We start from the raw sequence: 19,676 nt of genomic DNA on the forward strand, positions 1-19,676 counted from the left end.
TTATAAAAATGTGAAGCCAAAAAATTATTTTAATTTAAATTTATCAGATTTATGTACTAAGTTTCTCAGTTGTACAAAAGAATCACATTCTCAATGTATGTACATGTACGTGTTGTTCTCCGGTTAAAATGATGTTTTTACGTTGGTTTGAGTCCACAAGATTCTTAGATATAAAAAAATGACATAAGTACAGGAAAAGAAATTTACTAAACTAAAAACTCTTTTTATTAAAAAATGTTTATTGGTTTGACATTTTAGTCTAACAATGGTTCCTTTTTAAAATACAAATTTTTATGAATTATAATTGTATAAGTATCTAATAGATGTGCAACACTGCCATTGTAAGTATTAAAGAAGTGTTATAAACACACTTACTGAGATAGGCAGTGAAAGAGTTGGACAGGTGAGCCATGGTCAGGTGTCTGAAGTCGACTTGGCCACAATCAATATCTGGTGGAGTTCATTCATTCATAATACACCATCCCTCATTTCTGATCAAAGCCGTTGTCAGCGAACGGATCGATTCTGATCACTGTTTGTCTGCGGCTCGTTGGCCTTTTGACAAATTACTCAATTTGTGCTTCAGAGTTGTTTGACAATAGCCATATTGATATAGAGATTACTTTAGATTTGAATTAAATACTAAATTTGTCATTATAATCTTATATGTTGAATAAAGAGTCACATTTTTTATTGTCAAGTGTTTTGAAAGCATATGATAAACTGTGGGTAATACTGCAGATCAACACGTAAATTATGTTTCATTATTTAATTTAATAGCGTTATTAAATGTAGGAGCGTTATAATCTGACATAAAGTATTTTGCATTAAAAGACAAAAAACTACCATTTTATATACATATACAAAAACATGGCCATTTAAATACAGTAAAAAAATTTGAAATAAATAAATTTGTTTATAAACTGCACCATTATAATAATTGGTTACATTTTTGAAAATTTATATTGGTAATAAATTAATGTATGCTACATTATTTTTTTTTAAAGTAATATCTGTAATTAAATTGAAATATTTTTATATATATTAATATATGTTTTACATCACTTTCAGGTTTTGGCGTTACTAGGTGTTTTACTTTGGAAAAGGGGAGGGGTGAGTCTGATTGAAGAGCAGGTCATAATTGGGGTATGAAATCTAAATCTAAATCAGTTAGATAGGCCTAATTCAAAGTAAAACACTAAACTGTTTTTAATATTTTAGGAATTTTTGGGTGGTTGATTCCCCCTCTCCCAAACCCTAGTTACGCCACTGCTTTCTCTTCAACTATGAAGACGTATTTTTCATTTCACAAACATACATTACCATTTTACAATTAATTATGTAGTAGTCTTAAGAGAGTTTCTGTTTTAACGAAGTCCTCCTAGGTAATCTGGGTTAGTACCTGAGATCTTCTCTATACATTGCTCTTCTGATGAGAATGATCTGGACTGGATCGTAGACTAATAGATCTCTCTGATCCCAGGGCAGAAGAGGTGTGTGCCTGTCTGAAGGAGGTGGTGGAGCCAGGAACCCATGACTGGGAGCCTGTGAGGAACAATGAGGTCTGGCCCAGCTGGGTCAGGCTGGCCCTGAAGCTAGGGGAAACCCCCGACACACAAGCCAGCTTCCTGTTGACTACACTGACAAAGCTGTGTGCTGCCATCTACCAGGAGAAACACTCCAGGGTGGCCAACCTCACAGAAATGGTCTTCTCACACTCCCAGTTCCTTGCGGTCTTATTGGCCAAGCCCACCCCCACCAAGGGTGAGTCCTTTTCGTCTTTTGTATAGTATTTTCATCAAGTATTTAATATTAACATAATGAATAGATCTTTTTTATGAAGTGTATATTGTAATAAGATATTCACAGGTTTCAATGTTTTACAGGGGCATAATTTATGTAATCTTTATATTATATATTGCTTGTAATACAGTAATTTGTCAAATGTTGTAGTTGGTTTATCTGTTTTGTGGACAATCTGTTGTAAATAGTTGAAAAAACACTAAAATAGGTTTTAATGTTAACCCACATACATAAACTACTGGATGGATTCCAACTTTTTACAATTAATAAAAGGTGATTTTTTTATTGGTGCGGTTTTTAAAACTAAATAAAAAAATGAAAAACAACCTGCATTGACATAAAAATGCATTTATTTGAACTATATTGTCATGACATTAACGTTTAAAAATGATTTCTGGCATATGGGCTCCATTTCGTTCGCGTAGAAAGCCCAATCGAGAAGTCCAATTTTCGAATACTCTTTCCAGCAGCTGTGGTTGAATTCCGCCAATAACTCGACGAATGTTAGCTTCCAAGTCATTTAAAGTTTGTGGCTTGTCAGCGTATACTTGAGACTTAACATATCCCCACAGAAAGTAGTCTGTTGGCGTGATATCACACGACCGTGGGGGCCAGTTGACACTACCTCTAAATGAGATGATACGTTCACCAAATGTTTCTGCCAAGAGGCCAATTGTGTCGTTTGCCGTGTGGCACGTCGCGTCGTCTTGTTGGAACCAGACATTTTCTAAATCCACTTCAAGTTCGTTCAGCTGAGGAAAGAAAAAGTCCCGTAACATTGCCCGATAGCGTTGGACCATTTACCGTAACAGTCTGGCCAGCATTGTCTTTAAAAAAAATAAGGGCCAATAACACCACCTGCCCAAATGGCGCACCAAACGGTAAGTTTTTGTGGATGAAGGGGCATATCAACAAATTCTTTTGGGTTTTCATCACTCCAAATCCGACAATTCTGTTTGTTGACAAAGCCGCATAACCAGAAATGAGCCTCATCACTGAAAAAAATCTTGCCTGCGAAAGCTGGGTCACGTGTTATATAATGTTGAGCCCATTCAACGAAATCAAGACGCTTGCGATAGTCTAATCGTTTCAGTTCTTGCACCAACTGAATCTTGTATGGATATAGGCGTAGATCCTTCCGTAAAATATTCCATAGAGTTGAGTAGCAGATCGCTAATTGCTGCGCACGATGACGAATCGACACACTTGGATCCTCTTCAACACTATGAGCAGCAACAGCATCAACAGCCTCTTCGGTCCTTACTGTGCGGCATCTCTGCCGATGCTTGTCAACAAGAGTGTGGGTATTACGAAAACGATTAACCAAAGCTCGAATACCTGACTCTGATGGACGATTATGAGGTCCGTAAATCGGACAAAGAGCTCGGTAAGTTGCCCGAACTGAACTGCGATTTTCAAAATAAATTTGCACTATTCGCAAAACACTCTTCTTTTGTAAGTCTGTTCATGGTTACTATACAATAATACGCACTAGACAATACAAATATCGAAATGAAATAAGATAATAAACAAAGATCAGCTGTTTTATTCACATTTAATTGTTGTGTTTAATAGTGGTGCCAACTTAAAAACCACACCAATAAAAAAATCACCCTTTATATTCTCTAAAATGATTTTAATGGATTTAATGTTGATTTTCAGTGTATATTGATTTATTAGTTTATAGTAAAGAGCTTACAGTAATGCCAAATAAAATCAATACATCATCCCTTTTAAAACGTCAATTCAAAAAGTTTTAAAAATGGAATTTTTATTTTTGTCAATTTGTTAGTGCGGTAGAGACCAAATATAATGAACTATATGATAAATACAGTATGTAATTCTATTTTATAAATAAATCTATATACAGTAGGACCTTGATATATCGAACCTCAAGGGGATTTACAAAACTTCGATATATCAAGAATTTCGATATAATGAGGTTCGATATATCAAGGCTGTTTGGGGCAGACTTCGATATATAGAGGTTTACAACTGTTGTTGTATTATTCATTATATCAAGGTTAACTCTGACAGACTTCGATATATAGAGGTCCACACCCACTACAATAATACAGTACAATTAAGAATCGTACATTACTTTATCGGGAAATGTGAATAAGAAATTATAACAAGTACACCATACATCAATTTAAATTTATTTATTTTTTAACTAAACGTATAGAGTAATATTATTACATGAATATGAATATAAAATACTGTAACGTCTTAAAAAGTTATGTTGTACAGTATAAATACACATGTCTGAAATACGGTTCTACTGTTTAAAATGCTACTGTAATGTAGGCTTTCGTACATGTTATAAAGAGTTTGCAAAACTTATTTACTGTTGTTAAAAAAAATCTACTCGCACTAATCGTGTTAACGTCCAAATTAAACTGAGGGTGGAGTGGTGATCCACCACTGGCGTCTACAGAAAACAAAGGAGTGTCGGTGGTGGGGGTTGCAAGTCTCGACATGAAAAATACGGTACATACTCTACTTTGATGGTTGTTTGTTTGCACAACACGACAATACAGTACTAAAGTTCGTTTCGTTGATAAACTGAAACTTCGATATGTTGAGGTAATTATAAGAAAACTTCGATATATAGAGGTAAAAAACAGGCAAAATTATTGGCGAAAATTCGATATATTGAGGTTATTTATTTGAAATCTTCGATATGTAGAGGTAAAATTAGCATTGAAGTAAATTGGACATTCAAGGGGAATGACAAAACTTCGATTTATCGAGGAATTCGATATATTGAGGTTCGATATATCAAGGTCCTACTGTAGTATAAAAAATCATTTAAAGATTGCCTGTATTGTGGTTATATTCATCAATGTGGTATTTAAATCCTAAAATATTAAATATACACATTTTAAAATTAGTGTTTTGCTGTGTACATCTGTGTTTCAATAACCTGTGTCGGGTTATAGCCGCATTGTTGGAACTGGTTCTGACTCTCTTGCGACTGAATCCATCGGTGATGGTGTCCTCTCATGTTCCGATATTTCTATCTGCGTACTCTGCCTCCCTTAGTGTCTGCGATCAGCTGATTCTGCAAGTAAGTCATCCCATGAATCAGCCAAAGTACATTGAAAGTGATCAATAGGAAACTAAAAGAATTTGAAAAGTATAAATATTGATCCCACATTTGATATTCAGATTGATGGAAAATTGAAGTAAATTTTCCATATGAATTTGGTAAATGTACAAATTTATTAAATAAATGCTCAATTTTTAATAAGTAAGTACTTATAATTTATATAAATATGTCTATATAGATAGATGTGCACTCGTAGTCTGATAGGAATAAAATCTCTAAATTCACAATAAAAAGACAAGGATTTTTTTCCAATGAACTTATAGCATTCACAGCCTAACCAAACTAGCTTTGTAAATAAACGTTTGCATGACTAACAGCAATATGAAATAGATTATCTATTTTTGGCAGGAATTGCTTCCTTATCTTCGGAAACGCTTTCACTAAAGATCTACTGTGTCTTTAAACTGGCTGTAGGAATAGTACATTTCATTACTAGTCTGGAAATTAGGAATTTTGTATTAGGAATAAGTCAGATATTCAAATAGTACAATTTTAGCAAACTGTTTAGCAAGTCATTAATAAAGATGACTCACGCTTCATTAATGTTACCAAAGATGACTCATGTTTGTTTGTAACAGCTGCTGCAGTTATATGAGAGCCAGGGGTTCAGTCTGGCAGAGTGGAAGCCACTGCTGTGGGGAGAGTCAGCTGCATCGTTCTACAGTGTCCGCAGTCAGGTGACTCCTGGTCTGTGGACTCGTCAAAGCTTCACTCAGCTGCTGGATCTGTTTGATGAGCAGCGAGTCAACATGACCATTGCACACTTTCCTATTGACAGGGATCTTAAGGTACGCAAGATTATTGTTAAGTGTTAATCATTGCAGAGTACTGCGAATTTAAGATCTTCAAAACAATTGATCAACCCGCCAACTGCGAAATACGATCAGCTATCTGGTTTTTGACAGCAAAGAACGTTCCATCAACGGGTATTCAGATAAGTGAAGTGTACGACCGTAATGTGATGAGTGACATCAAAGTGTGGAAGTGGGTGAGAGCTTCCTAAAATGGATGGGATTGTGATGAACACCAATCTGACCGGCCATTAGTGATCGATGAAGATTTGGTCAATGTCTTTGATGAAAGGATGTATGGAGATCAACTATTTACCACTTCATCATTAGCATTGGAATTTCCTGACGGTAAGTAAAACGACATTACACAAAATTGTCTCGGAACATTTGAAATTTCGCAAATTGTGCTCACGTTGGGTTCCCAGGCTGTTTACTAAGGAACACAAAATGAGAAAAATGGGTTGTGCTCTTGAGTATTTGGTCCGATTTCATGAGGAAGGCGATCCACTTTTTGAGAACATTGTTACAGGTGACAAGACATGGGTTTCTCACATAACCCTCGAAACGAAAAGTCAGTCAATGGAATGTTGGCACACAATATCACCTGTTAAAGTCAAGACCAAACAAACAATATCAACACGCAAGGTTATGGGAACCTTGTTTTGGGATAGACATGGAATATTGTTGGTTGAGTTTACGGAATAAGGAAGAACAATAAATGCAGCTGTTTATTGCGATACTCGGACTAAACTTTGATGTATAATACAGAATCAGCGATGTGACCTATTGACATGTGGAGTTCTCTTGTTGCATGACAATGCCAGACCCACACTGCTATCCAAACCCAAAATCTCATCACATCATTTGGTTGGAAACACTCGCCATACAGCTTGGACTTGGCACTGAGTGACTTTCACTTGTTTTGCTACCTAAAGGAGTTTTTTGATGGTAAGCGCTTCAAAACTGATGACGAGGTGAAAGAAGCAGGTAAAGATTGGTTATCCTCTCAAGTATCAGACTTCTACAACATTGCCATTCAAAGGCTTGTAGAACATTATGAATAAATGTCTACACAAAAATGGAAACTATGTTTTATGTCTGAAGAAAGATGTCAGGAATCAAATGAAACAAGTTTTTTTATCCATTGTTAATTATTTTTAATAAGAAATCGTTCCGGATGACTCTCATACTAGGCCTATGATAATTTCTTCTTATGAATAGCAGAGAATTTCAGATTATGGCTGCTAATTTGGCAGAGAATTTCAGATTATGGCTGCTAATTTGGCATGAGATTTTTGGAACCAAATCTAATTTTATTCACTTACTCTGATTGAAGTGAACAAGAGCATGATTTCTTCTCTAGAAGGGGAGACGAGATCCAGTTTGTACCAATATACACACTGGATTTTCAAGAACTCATTAGAGAAACTACCATCAGAAGAGTAATTAATGATTTGCTGTACTAATTTTAGTGAAAAATAGTTTGACAATAACAATTGTTAAAAATACCAAATAATAAAATCTTTACACATATTTTCGTTGGTGGAGACTTTTGAAACCAACTGTCAAATATATAAGTGATAGTTATATCAGTGTTAATTCTTTATCTCGTTGGTTGATACAGATATAATTATTAGGCTGAGCATTAGCAAAGCCTATCACTTGAGGGGGTAGGAAAAAATGCATTTCTGTTTATCTGTCCACATGATACCTCAGAAAAAAATTGACTTATAGTCTTGAATTTTGCAAGAAACTACATTTCTATATCGACAACACCAAGTTTGATGATGGTGCATGTCACTCCATGGGATTTGGGTGAGCATTGATGATATTTTTAGATTGGTCTTATGGGTAACCATGATGGTAACGAGAAAATCACAGAATAAATAATTTTGTAAACAAAATGAGTACATGACACTGATTCACCACACAAGGTGTTGCGTGCTTCTACCTTGTTATTTACATATCTGATAGTTGTTGTAAGTTTGCTTCAAGCTAAAATATACAGAATGAGAAACAAGGAATCATTTGATATATCTTACAGAAAAAGTTCTTTTGCTGCTGTCTATTTAAACCTCCTCCAGAAATAATGCAGCTAAGAAACAATTCTTTGAAGAAGTTTCTTATTAAACTCAATATTGTTATGCTGAACAGTTTAAAAATGTAATCAAGTTTTCCTTCTTTTATTTACAGTATGCATTCATACTGTTATCACATCAATTGTCCAAAAAATCAATTAATGAAATTTCATTCTTTGATGAAAAAGCGTAAGATTTTTAAATTGACAGTACCAAAATAGTAGCATACCTGTGCAAAAATTGTGTAAGTAAATTAAAAATAAGTAATAAACAATAAAAAAGTGGTTTTCATATTGAGTGTATTCTCTTACTTAATTTAATGATTAATTAAAGAAATACTAGCCACCAGGATTTAGATAAGTCCAGGATAACATATCGTGTAAAAGTTTTCAAATTTTTAGTTTTACACATTTCATTATGTTTCAGCCTAAAGTCACAATTGAAGATCAGCCCGATATTTACGACCCAGCGTTTTTTCTACCGATGTTGGTCTCCATGTTTGCACCTAGTGAGATATTCTTCACGTACAAAACCTGTCAAAGCGGCTGCCTCTCCCTGGTGCTGTCAGCTCTCGCCAGTCGTCACAAGGATGTCAGGATCGTTGCGTACGTCGCCCTACAACGGTTCCACTGCCATTTAGAGAGGTCTGTTCACGTCTGAAAAAATTATATTATTACAGGAATTTTGAAAATTTAATATAGTCATCAAAATAAATATCATTAACTTGCAATTAGATTATTTTAGTGTTTCTATAAAGTTAGTTTAAAATGGATCCAAGTTTTGCTCTATTCTGACGGGTTTATTCCTGTTCAGTGGAACCTTATCTAGGTACGCCAAAACTTTTGGTGATATTTCAAGTTCAAAAATGCTTTGTTCACAAAATGTTTATTTTTACAAACAAACTTGCATTACATTATCCCTTGTGCTTCAAACACTTGCAGTATGAGAAAAACAATAATTATTGTTATATTTCAATATTGCAAATTGTTCATCAGCTAGTCTTTTGGAATTTGTTACATTTATATTAGTAACAAGCATTAATTAATATCTTAGTTTATCAACAGCTCTAATTAGACATAATGAACATCGAAATGCTTAATAACCCAAAGGCATACCAGTATCTACAATTGTGTACCCTAATTTAATTCTCCTATAAATTAGTTTCCTTTAATTTGTTCACTAGACTTAATTTATATTAGTTTTATATTTTAAGCCAAGATTCCATCCACCTAGACTGTATAAATCATTGATAGATAAAAAAAACAAAATTTTAATAATTTTTTTATCAATAAATAACATTTTTAAAACATGTATGAATTAATAACAATAATATAAAAACATTATTTATAATCAACAATAACACTTTAAATAAATAACAATAACATATAACAAACTTAATATCTATCTAATATAAAATACTTTGAACAAACAACAATAATATATAAATGTATAACAATAATAACAACAACAATAACAACAATAATATATAAATGTATAACAATGAAGAAAAAACAATAAATATGCGTTTAATACGCGTTATATTTTAATGGTATGATAATGAGATTTGGTTCACATATTTATAATGTTGCAGCCACACTAACTCCCAAGACACGCTGTGGCTGCACTTCCTGGACGCTCTGAGGCTGGGCCTCAATGCTGCGGACGGTGAGGTGCCGCGCCTCAAGTCGGTGGTGGCAGTGTTCCTGGCACGAACAGCCCAGGTGCTCACCAACCCCTCCCACCCCCTGTATCTGCCGCTGTCACAGTTTGTGCTGGCCAAACCTCGCTTCCACCTGGACACTGTGCCAGAGCTGCTGCCGCTGTTTAACAGTGCCGACGTACAGCTGCACAAGTCAGTCTACCGATATTATCTTGCTGTATAAAGTGATAAGAGTCATAGAAAATACTGTATCTCTTCAACAAGATCTGGTAGCCATAAATGATTGGATCAATACTCATCAACTTTCCTTTAATGTATCTAAATGTCATGTTATCACCTTTTCCAAAAACATTAATACTATTCTTTTTGATTACCAATTAACCCATTAGCCTACTTCGACGAGACCATCTCGCCGCTAGCGCTATGCACTGTAAAATACTTTGACGAAACCATCTCGCCACCAAGTAGTTCGCCTATTTCTCACAAGATGTCAGCACCATTCAGTCCTAACTTCGTTTCTGTGTTCTTTGCAATAATGGGAATTGAATAATTTAACTTTACAGCTTGGCAACACTGCAGTTGGGGAAGGGGAACATAAACAGACGATCGGAACAAGTAAACAGCTGACTCGAGTAAACAAACTAAGCGTGTGTACAATGGCGTGACATGGAGCTTTACGTAGTAGTGAAATTGATCGTTATATTGACAATGACGGATTTATTTTAAGTGAATCTGATGGTGAAATCGGTTCTAATCATGTGGAAGAAGAGTGGAGGACTGATGGTGATGAAGAATTCAGCGACGGTGAGTCTGACAATGCCCTCTCGGATATTGATTTTGAAGAGATGGACGTAGGCCTAAACAATGCCGATGATCCTATAAATGATTTACATTTACAGAATGTTGATAGACGTTATTAGCAGTGTGGCTTCTGGTGTAACTGGATTATGGAATTTTCCAATATGGAATGACGACCCAAATGAACCTAAAAATATTGTGTTTTTAGGCAATCAGGTAGGAGTAAATATTCGAAAGAATAATTGTATAATAATATTATAATAATTATATTTATATTATAATAATTGTATAATAATTCGAAATAATAATAATAATAAATAATTGTCAGTAAAAAAATAAAGTGTTTTTTTGTAATTAACATAAAATTAACATTAACTTTTTAATTTTATTTTTGTGTGAAAAATATAGTTTAGGATGCTTTTATTAAATATCCCAAGTTTTATAAAAATCTAAGCAGTACAACTAGAGTAATGGAATTTTAAGTAAAATTCTCCATTTTGGGCCAAATTAATTGGATTTACTGTGGAGTTGAGAGGCTGGAAATACTAGTAGGCCAATGGGTTAAATGGGATGGCTCTAGATAGGATTCAGGAAGTGAATGATTTGGGTGTAATACTCGATGCTAGATTGACTTTCGTTAAACATATCGCTAAGATCATAAGTAAGGCTTTCCGTAGTTTAGGTTTAATACTAAGGGAAGGTCGTAAGTTTGCCTCAGTTTGCACGTTGAAAGCGCTATATTTTACTTTGCTACAATCTCAGTTAGATTATGCTGCACCGGTTTGGTCTCCACACTATAATATCCATATATCCAACATAGAAAAAAATTCAAAAAGGAGTTTTACGATATTTATTTTTTAACAGAATGGAGTTTACTCAGATCTTATCTCTTATAAGCAATTACTCAGCATGTTCAGTTTTTGTAGTCTTCAGTCCAGACGTAATTTCTTATTGCTAACTCATTTGTTTAAACTTGTTAGAAATGAAGTTAAGGATTCGTCTTCTCTACAGCAAATTCATTTTAATGTTCCCGGAATTAAAACTAGAATCCACCATCTGTTTGCTATACCTTTTTCTAGAACTAGTATTTAAGCCAACTCTCGTACTGTCTCAATGATGCTGCTTTACAAATCAATGGCTCAACATTTGGATATTTTTAGCAATAGTTTAAGTGAGTTCAGAAGGGTATGTTTAACTGTGCTTGATATATAAATATTTAAAAGCATTATTATATAAGCCATAGTTTGGCATAACTTGATCTATATAGTATTATATGTTGTTTTGAGTTAAAAAGTTTTTGTTATGAATACTTTGTACTTGCTTACAAGTGGTAGTTTTTGTTTAATTTTTAGTACTGCTCTGTTGTAATTAGGTTTTTTTACCTGTAATAGTGCATGTAAATAAATAAATCAAAACGTTAATTAAATAGTATAGTGTATCAATTAGTTATATATAGCTTTAAATATTAGTAAATATTGTTATTAGTACAATGTATTTTTTTCTCTCAGCACGCGCCAGGAATGGATCCTGAACGTTCTGCGAGATGGGATACGAGACAATGAAGATTTTGTCCTGTGCCTCAAGAGTATGGTCTTCAAAATCATCCTTGATTTTTACTCTTCAACATTGGCATCTGAGAAATCCAAGGTATACTATATTTATACTTATAGACAATATAGCAATTCCATAAAAGTAATATATGATTTCAAAATTGTTTTACAGACTGTACAATGTACAATAATGGGCTGTGAAAAAATATTGTGTTATAGTATATCCAATAAAAATGTGTGTAAAATATAAAACTGTGTATCATCTATAACTGCAATAAAATTTGTTTATCTTAATTGCGTTATTATGAAAGAGGAAGAATGATAAAATCAGTAATCAAAAAACACGTTTTCTGAAGAATGCAATATATATAATAACTCCTTCATCCGAGGATGAGAATTATATCTTGAACTATAATGAATCCAACTAAATAGGTAGATCATTTCAACATCAGTTGATGATGGTACAAATGACTTGGGGTTAGTTAAGTACCTGTGTCATGAAGTTGTTTAGTTGAAGTTGATTACATGTGCTTTATTTAGTTATTTACACACCAGTCTGGTTTTTTACCGCCCTTTCTCTCTGTTATGACTTATCTGAATTGGATGATAATAAAATTACCGCCATTAAAAGAGATTGATCATTGGTAGAGTAAAGGCATCAAATAGAAATGCTTACACCCTGCCTCTTCTCAATTTGCTATGCTAACTGTATACTTTTATTGTTTACATACTAATCAAAGAGGAAAAGAGAGAATTAGGAAGATGATTGTGCAGATTGGAGTTAGCAGTCTTCTAAAAGAATTGTTGTGCTAAGATAGGTGCACCTCCCCTCCCCCACCTCCACCAACCTGTGAAGGTGTGAGTGAACTGCCTGCAAACAGAGACTGTCCTTGAACTCCCCTGCAATAAACCTCAACTGATAAGGACTCAATGAACTGCAGTACAAACAAGTCATTAGATAAGATAAGCTGGGGTACTTCAACTGGAATATATTATCAAAGTGTTCTTCACTCTTCCTTGTATGGTTCTTGTTGTAGCCATCCAGCTGATAATGTTTTTTTAACAAAAATTATGAGAATAAGGAGTTGTTCTAATTGTAGTAGCACTTATAGGAAAAACAATTTCTACATTACTTCACTGAAAATAACCTCCAAAGTCCAAACCATCCTCTATTCTTATATATATATTAAGTACACAAGTTTAAATATATCTATATTAAATAATGTGACTTGTGGAAGCAGTACCTACCCCAAAAAAGCTCAAAGAAGCTGAACTTGGTACAAAAATTGATCTTTTATAAATCTCGGCCAAGTTAATTGGTGAGTTTTGTAAGTTATTTCATTCTAATGTGGCAGCCATTTAAATGTATACCAAATTTACAAATCCCTTATTTACAGATTTAGAGAGCATTTAAAATTTAAAAGTCTTCAGGAATGCTTATAACATTTCCTAAACTTTTTGGAATAAACACCTTTTTTATTCGGAAACGTTTTCAAGATTCAGATTACAAGTATGTAAATCACATAATAAATAAATTATTAACATTTTAACTGTCTGAAAATAGGTCTACTTCTGACTGAGCTGGAAGGATTATTTATTTAATCGATAATGGAATTGACAAACAAAACTCAAGAACTGTAATAAAGAAAATTCATTAATTAGTTATACAGTGTGAGTTAAAAGTTTGGATACACTCTGTTCAGTTTTTAATGGATAAAGATGGAGGGAAGGAACTCGAGACACCTTTCTGGGAATTTTTTATTCACTGTTACAACTTTGCCTATTTCCCCAAAATGGGATTTTGAGGGAGTGTCTCAAAATGTTTAAATGTAACACCCCATTAAATGGCACTTCATTTGAAAGGTTTTGATTTAGGTTGTATTTATTAGGAAGTTATATATTCCTGTAGAGTATTAGGAATGGTTATGGTGGTTTGCAAAGTTAATGCTTGCACATGTCCCCCAGGTGCTGATACTGGAGACATTGCAGGCTACTGTGAGCGTGAAGGGTGCAGGTCTGTTGCTGATGGGTTGTTACAGCCTGTATCCCTGGCTGCACGAAGTGGTGCTGAACGCCACCTCAGCACTTCTGACTCCCCTGATAACCATATTGACGGCATTGCTGCACAAATCCTCTGCTTCCCTGATCCTGCCGCTGCTGATCCACCTGACCACTTTACCGCAGCTCACAGAGCAGCAGCTGACCGCAGTACTGGCTGCCCTTGTTCCATACCACCTCGCTGCGGACACGGTCACTCGTCTGGTAGAGACGGTGGAGTCTACGCTTGGTGGCGCCTTTGAACACAAGACGATGCTGGCCAATGGGGTCAAGTACGTGGAGTCTGCACCAGTGGACAGTACGGATGCTAGAGGACACCTCAAGAATATTGTTTTAAGATTGTTGAAAAATGAAGAATAATGATTGTTAAGAAAATTGTTTAATGTTGCCATTAGATGGTTGTGAGTACAAAAACTTGTATAGTTTTAGTCTATATTTTGTACATATGTAAATACTTTTATTTTTCTTGACTGTTCTTTTATATCTTGTTATAATTTATAACAATAAAGTATTAATTATATTTGTGTCATTTACTTGGTTTTTTAATGATCTAAGTTCCATAATTTGATAATTAGGAGAGCTTTCTTATTGGAATAATTTAACACATTGATTGCACCTAGCTGTGTTCTTATGCCATAATGAATGTGTTATCCTACATCATACTTAACGAGTATAATACAGAATAAATTTCCTCGAAATCAAAAGCAAATCATGAAATAATTTTGAGTGACGAATAAAGGAATCTCGAAGAAATGTAGAATATGAAAAATACACTAGAAATGAGAACAAAAAAGTGAGTATATATTAAAAGGTTTAGACCAGCACATGCTTAAGAATATAACAGATCACTTCACGGTGAGTATATATTATAAGATTTATACCAGCACACACTGTCTTAAGAATATAACGGATCGCTTCATGGTTTGAGTACATATTACAAGATTTATACCAGCAATACCAGTACAGATTGGAATATAAAGCTTCCAATATGGTAGAATAGCTAATTGCTTGGGATTATAATTCCTTCATTTTGATGGTAGGTAACAACTATTTATTTTTAAGAGAAATGACGAGGAGGAGCACTTCACATTTGAACAGACTTTAGAATTCAGGTAGATTTCAAACATGAATGCCAGCAGTATGTATGTATAGTGAAATGCATGGTCAAAGTTACATTTAGTTCATCCACGTTAGAAGAAGTGGTCTCCCTACAATGTCATCTAATACAGGATGTAGTTTGCTGACCACGGTGTCCCAAGTTTTGTGATAACAAATCTTTGAGGCTAATCAAAAATGCATGTTTGCGAAAGATGTGCGTGTCGTACATATACACTAATACAGGACTTAGAAATAGAAACTTCACATTACTTCAAGAAGGTAGGACGATACAAATTGGCCCATATAAAATGATTTCAAATTAGAGACTTTCCGTTTCATGGTCCGAAAAAATTCAATACTTTTAAAATGATAAAACATCATGAAAATTCATTATAGAGGATATTGCATTTTTAGAACAATACTCAAAAAGTGAGAGGGTAATTTTAGGGGAAACCAATCTTTGAGCACAGTGTGTAATGGTGTACCTACTAATACACATAGTTAATTGTTAGTTACTATTACTACTATTGATATTTAATTAAAAGAGAAAATGGGTAACAATAGGAGATGAAAGGAAGTCAGTGGCATGCAGTGGGTAAAATATGACTTGAAGCAGCAATTTTGCTTGATGAATGGCTTTATAGTCTATAAAAATGAAGGAAATTAAAGCACTGTATATTTTTGAAATGTACCTACAGTACTTCAATTGTAAGTAGAGTACAAATTAATATAACATGTCGGTTTAACAACAATGTAATATGCATTGAGCACTAGAACCACGCACTGAGCAGGTATATGCTGGGACTAAAGATCAGGCAGACTAGGTTATGCTCAGCCATGCTTGACAGTGAACAGAAGCTAGCATCTCCTCACAACATTTCTTATGCGTGACTGGTGAACAATTTATTAATCAGTATTTTGTTCTTTTTCCATCCCTCCATTTCGATTTCCTTGAGAACTAGAACAGCTAAAAATTAATTCTCTCTGAAAGGGATTTCTACATGAGATTTATAAAAAAGTATGTAGTATTCTTACTCATTGCAAATTGACTCCATTCGGAGTAGCTGGTTGTTGACAGAAATGAAGTATGTTCGTTTTCTGAAGGCACTGAGCCAGGGCCTTTTCAAAATTCCCAACTCCAATAAGATTAAGATTGATAAGATAAGATTCAGATAAGGTTCTGACGGGTCAAAAGGGCCGACAACAGAATCAGAAGTTTTGCATTAAAAGTAATTCTCAGTACCGAAATTGTAAGGAAAGCCATCTAGAACCTAGAACAAGGTTGAATAAAAGGAATATGATTGATTCTTAGATTGCATTAGACTAACTACGGGTACACAATCAAGCCCAGCTTCAAACGAGAAAGAGGTATTAGCAGTGAAATTACCTCACAGATCACTAGATCTAGAGAAATAAACCACACACTTTGAGACTTAGAAAACAGGCTACTGATGCAGGGTGTGATAATGGTTGTGTTTGGTCCACAGACTCTAACTTCTGCTACCACTTTAAAATGATAATATTCCTGTCTGTTCCCCTTCCTGCACACATTATTGATATCTTAACTGCAACTATACTGAGTGTTCTTGTACTGTGTCATGAGAGTACATCTGCCACAGTCAAGGAGTTAAGCACCTCTCTTTCAGCTTTGATCTTTCCTATATAACGTTTGGACTCATGCATTTTTCCATCATCACATCTTATTCAAGAGATTTACAAAAGAATGCATCTTTGGTGGATGATAGCCTATACATTAAGGGAAACTTGTATATAATCTGATTCAATTGATTAAGAAATCATTGCCTAATTAACGTTAAGAATTTGCATCAAGGTGCAAAGCATCTCTACCCTCACTATTAAACTTACCTATTCCAGAGTCCATACTCGTGTTGACCGAGTCTCTTCTTTCAACTTCATCCGGATACACTCTTTGATGATGAACATTCATTCCTATCTTTGTTGTGAATGTTCCTACGCAATTTAGACACACAATCTTGTAAAGTTCTACAGGGAGCATGTTCAGGTGAGGGTGAATTTAAAGAAGAAGCGGTCAGTGGTCAAGCTCAAATATCAAGTGAGGGCACCCCATATCATTATTTCCTTTAATCTATTATAAGGACAACAGAGAGCATTGGAGGGCGACCTGAAAATCTCCCGGTACGAGTATCGATTCTGGCCCGGAACAGTTTTTGAATGTGCACACATTTCCCTTTTATGCATGTGACTTCCGTCATTGTCCGTGTTGGCTGGGGGGGGGGGGGTACTGAATGTGTAAACGTGATTGGATAGTCAAACAACTCGGCAGTGGCTCAACGCATCAGTCTTGTCGTGGCTGGTGACGGCGAGGTTTATTACAATGAACCATGTAAATATAATGGGGAAAAGTAAGCAAGCAACTTTTGTCGTGCCTAGCCTGTTGGCGCGTTCATAAAAAGCAAGATGCCTATACAGAAGAGCGTCGATTATCCGAAACGTCAGTTAACCGAAAGCCAAATCCCGCCTAAATTTTACGATTGGTTAGCTCTATCTAACTTGGCTCGTTTATTATGATTATAAAGACTTTTATTGTAGCCGGATCCTAGATGGCGCTGTGTGCTCTTGTGCATGCCTACTACTTGTTTGTTGGCATCAGTTTTACTGTTGTAAATCATTGAAAAGTTCATATTCATTGATAAATATATTGTATCAATAAAAATTGTGTGATACGTATAAATCAGCAGTATGATTTATATGATCTATATCATCTACATTACCACGCCTCTGAACACGAAGCGCCGCTCACGGACTAGTTCTTCTGGCGATATTAAAAACCAGCAAGAGCGCAGGTACAAGAGCGTAAAGATGACATTGATGAAGACGATGATCAAGATGATGACAACGTCTCGGTTGAAATAGGTCAGACCAATTAAGAAGAGACTGGCAATAAATGGTTGGAACAGCAAAATGAATGTGTTGCTTTGCAGCTGTTGTCTTTAAAATGACTACGAGACAACAAAACGGGTGTCAAAGCTTAAGGAAACAAACAAGTTCAACTGTTTCTTTAGATTTATTTTGTACTATTTTTCCATTTGTATTTAATTTTGGGTTTATTTTGTATTGTTCCTATATAACTTGCTTTAATCAAATGTTGTACTGTTTGTAGGATATCTAAGTCACTGAGCCAAAATTGTATTTACTGTATGTGCAATCCCTACTTTATGTGTTACTTTCACATAATATTTTATACTTTCGTGTGATATTAAAAGATGCTATTGTGTGTTCTAGTCCAAAAACATGTTTTCTTGCTGTCCCACCCATTCCCCTTCCCTTAAAAAACTAAAAGTGTTTTACAGTGATGTTCGATTATCTGAACAATCGATTATCCGAAAACCCCCTGCACAAATTGTTTCGGATAATTGATGCTTTATTATAGTTGGTTCGTCGGAGGCGCCACTCACCACTGTCATGACGTGTGACAAATCGGTCCACTTACTGTCAATTATAGTCCATTCACCGAGTGTTGAGAGTGAGACGCCGCCCATCACCGCTGTGACGTGTGACAGTCTAGTTCACATGCAGCCAGTAGTGGGTGTATGTTTTGAAATAATCCACTCAACACCTTCCACCATGTCAGGAGTCACTCTTTGTAAAGGGAGGGGAGCTTGACAAGACTGTCCGGTCCTAAACTCTGCGCTCTGAAATTCTGGGTATCATCACAGTCCTCGTGGACTTTGTCAGGTTACTTTTCCCAATTAGTTACAGCCCTAGAGGCTCGCCGCGCTGTGGGTGGGACATCACTCTCAACACTCGATGAATTGACTGTAACACACTAAGCATATTCATATTTTAGTCCTTGGATGTGGTTTAAGATGCCACATCTTTTGTCACTATGTATGAAGATGTCTGTTTAATAATGTTTGCTGTATTACATTTTCTTCAGACTTATACGGTAGAAAGGAAGATGTCACGTGTACCTAGCTGTAATCTGGAAATATCAAACTGAAGATGCATTATTAGCTTAGAATCTTGGTTTATACAACACTGATGGTTCAACAAAACTCGAACAAATACTTAATGCAAGTATACTCATAACACAATGCAACCTGACAGTACAAAAGTCGTTATGAATAACTTATAAAATTGTTTCTAATAAAACGTGTAAATCGGGTAGGGATAGTTTATAATACTATGTAACTCTAAGACACCGGATAGAACAGCGGGGAGGGATTAAATCCAGGATTCGAAAGGAAGAGGTAGTTTCCAAGTTCAGCTTTGACCCGAATCAATGTAAAACCAAAAGCCGAAGCAAATACAACATCGATGATCAACGGATCAGCAGGCTTTCATCATCGCCGACTCGGAAACGAAAGGAAATAAAGGGAAGGCGTCAGCACTTGCTTTAGGATGACTGTTCTCCTACCTAAACGTTTCCTAACACGACAGTTGCTGGTTCAACTCGAGCTCAAAAATAAGGAACGCTGGTGCCAACGTACATCAAGTGACCCAGCGGCCTCGAAAAGAAACGATGTAATACCTGAGCCGGGCGGTCTAAGTCGTTGGACTTTGGGCCTGAGTTAGAGATAGCGCAGGTTCAAATCCTGTCTGTGACCGTAGCACTTTTTATCAGTACAATTAACCTTGTACTTTATCGACTCTCCCCCTTATTCTGTTTGATAAGATCCTCGCACAGGCCAGTGGCCCATGAGGACGGACAGAATAAGGCTTAAAAGGGGATTAAACAAAATTTAC

General features: G+C 35.3%; 1 protein-coding gene across 1 annotated transcript in view; it reads left to right on the forward strand.

Moving 5' to 3' along the window:
• The window catches only part of LOC124363180, a 60,852-nt gene extending 46,473 nt beyond the window's left edge, over nt 1-14,379 (forward strand). Inside the window, exons 11-17 of the mRNA XM_046818330.1 lie at nt 1,484-1,764; nt 4,746-4,873; nt 5,494-5,703; nt 8,211-8,428; nt 9,376-9,636; nt 11,751-11,889; nt 13,758-14,379. Coding sequence (XP_046674286.1) covers nt 1,484-1,764; nt 4,746-4,873; nt 5,494-5,703; nt 8,211-8,428; nt 9,376-9,636; nt 11,751-11,889; nt 13,758-14,210 — 1,690 coding nt within the window. The 3' untranslated portion in view covers nt 14,211-14,379. The remainder of the gene's footprint in view (nt 1-1,483; nt 1,765-4,745; nt 4,874-5,493; nt 5,704-8,210; nt 8,429-9,375; nt 9,637-11,750; nt 11,890-13,757) is intronic.
• The last annotated feature ends 5,297 nt before the right edge of the window (nt 14,380-19,676 follow it).

The sequence above is a fragment of the Homalodisca vitripennis genome, chromosome 5 (genome assembly GCF_021130785.1).
Source record: "Homalodisca vitripennis isolate AUS2020 chromosome 5, UT_GWSS_2.1, whole genome shotgun sequence".
Taxonomy (NCBI): domain Eukaryota; kingdom Metazoa; phylum Arthropoda; class Insecta; order Hemiptera; family Cicadellidae; genus Homalodisca; species Homalodisca vitripennis.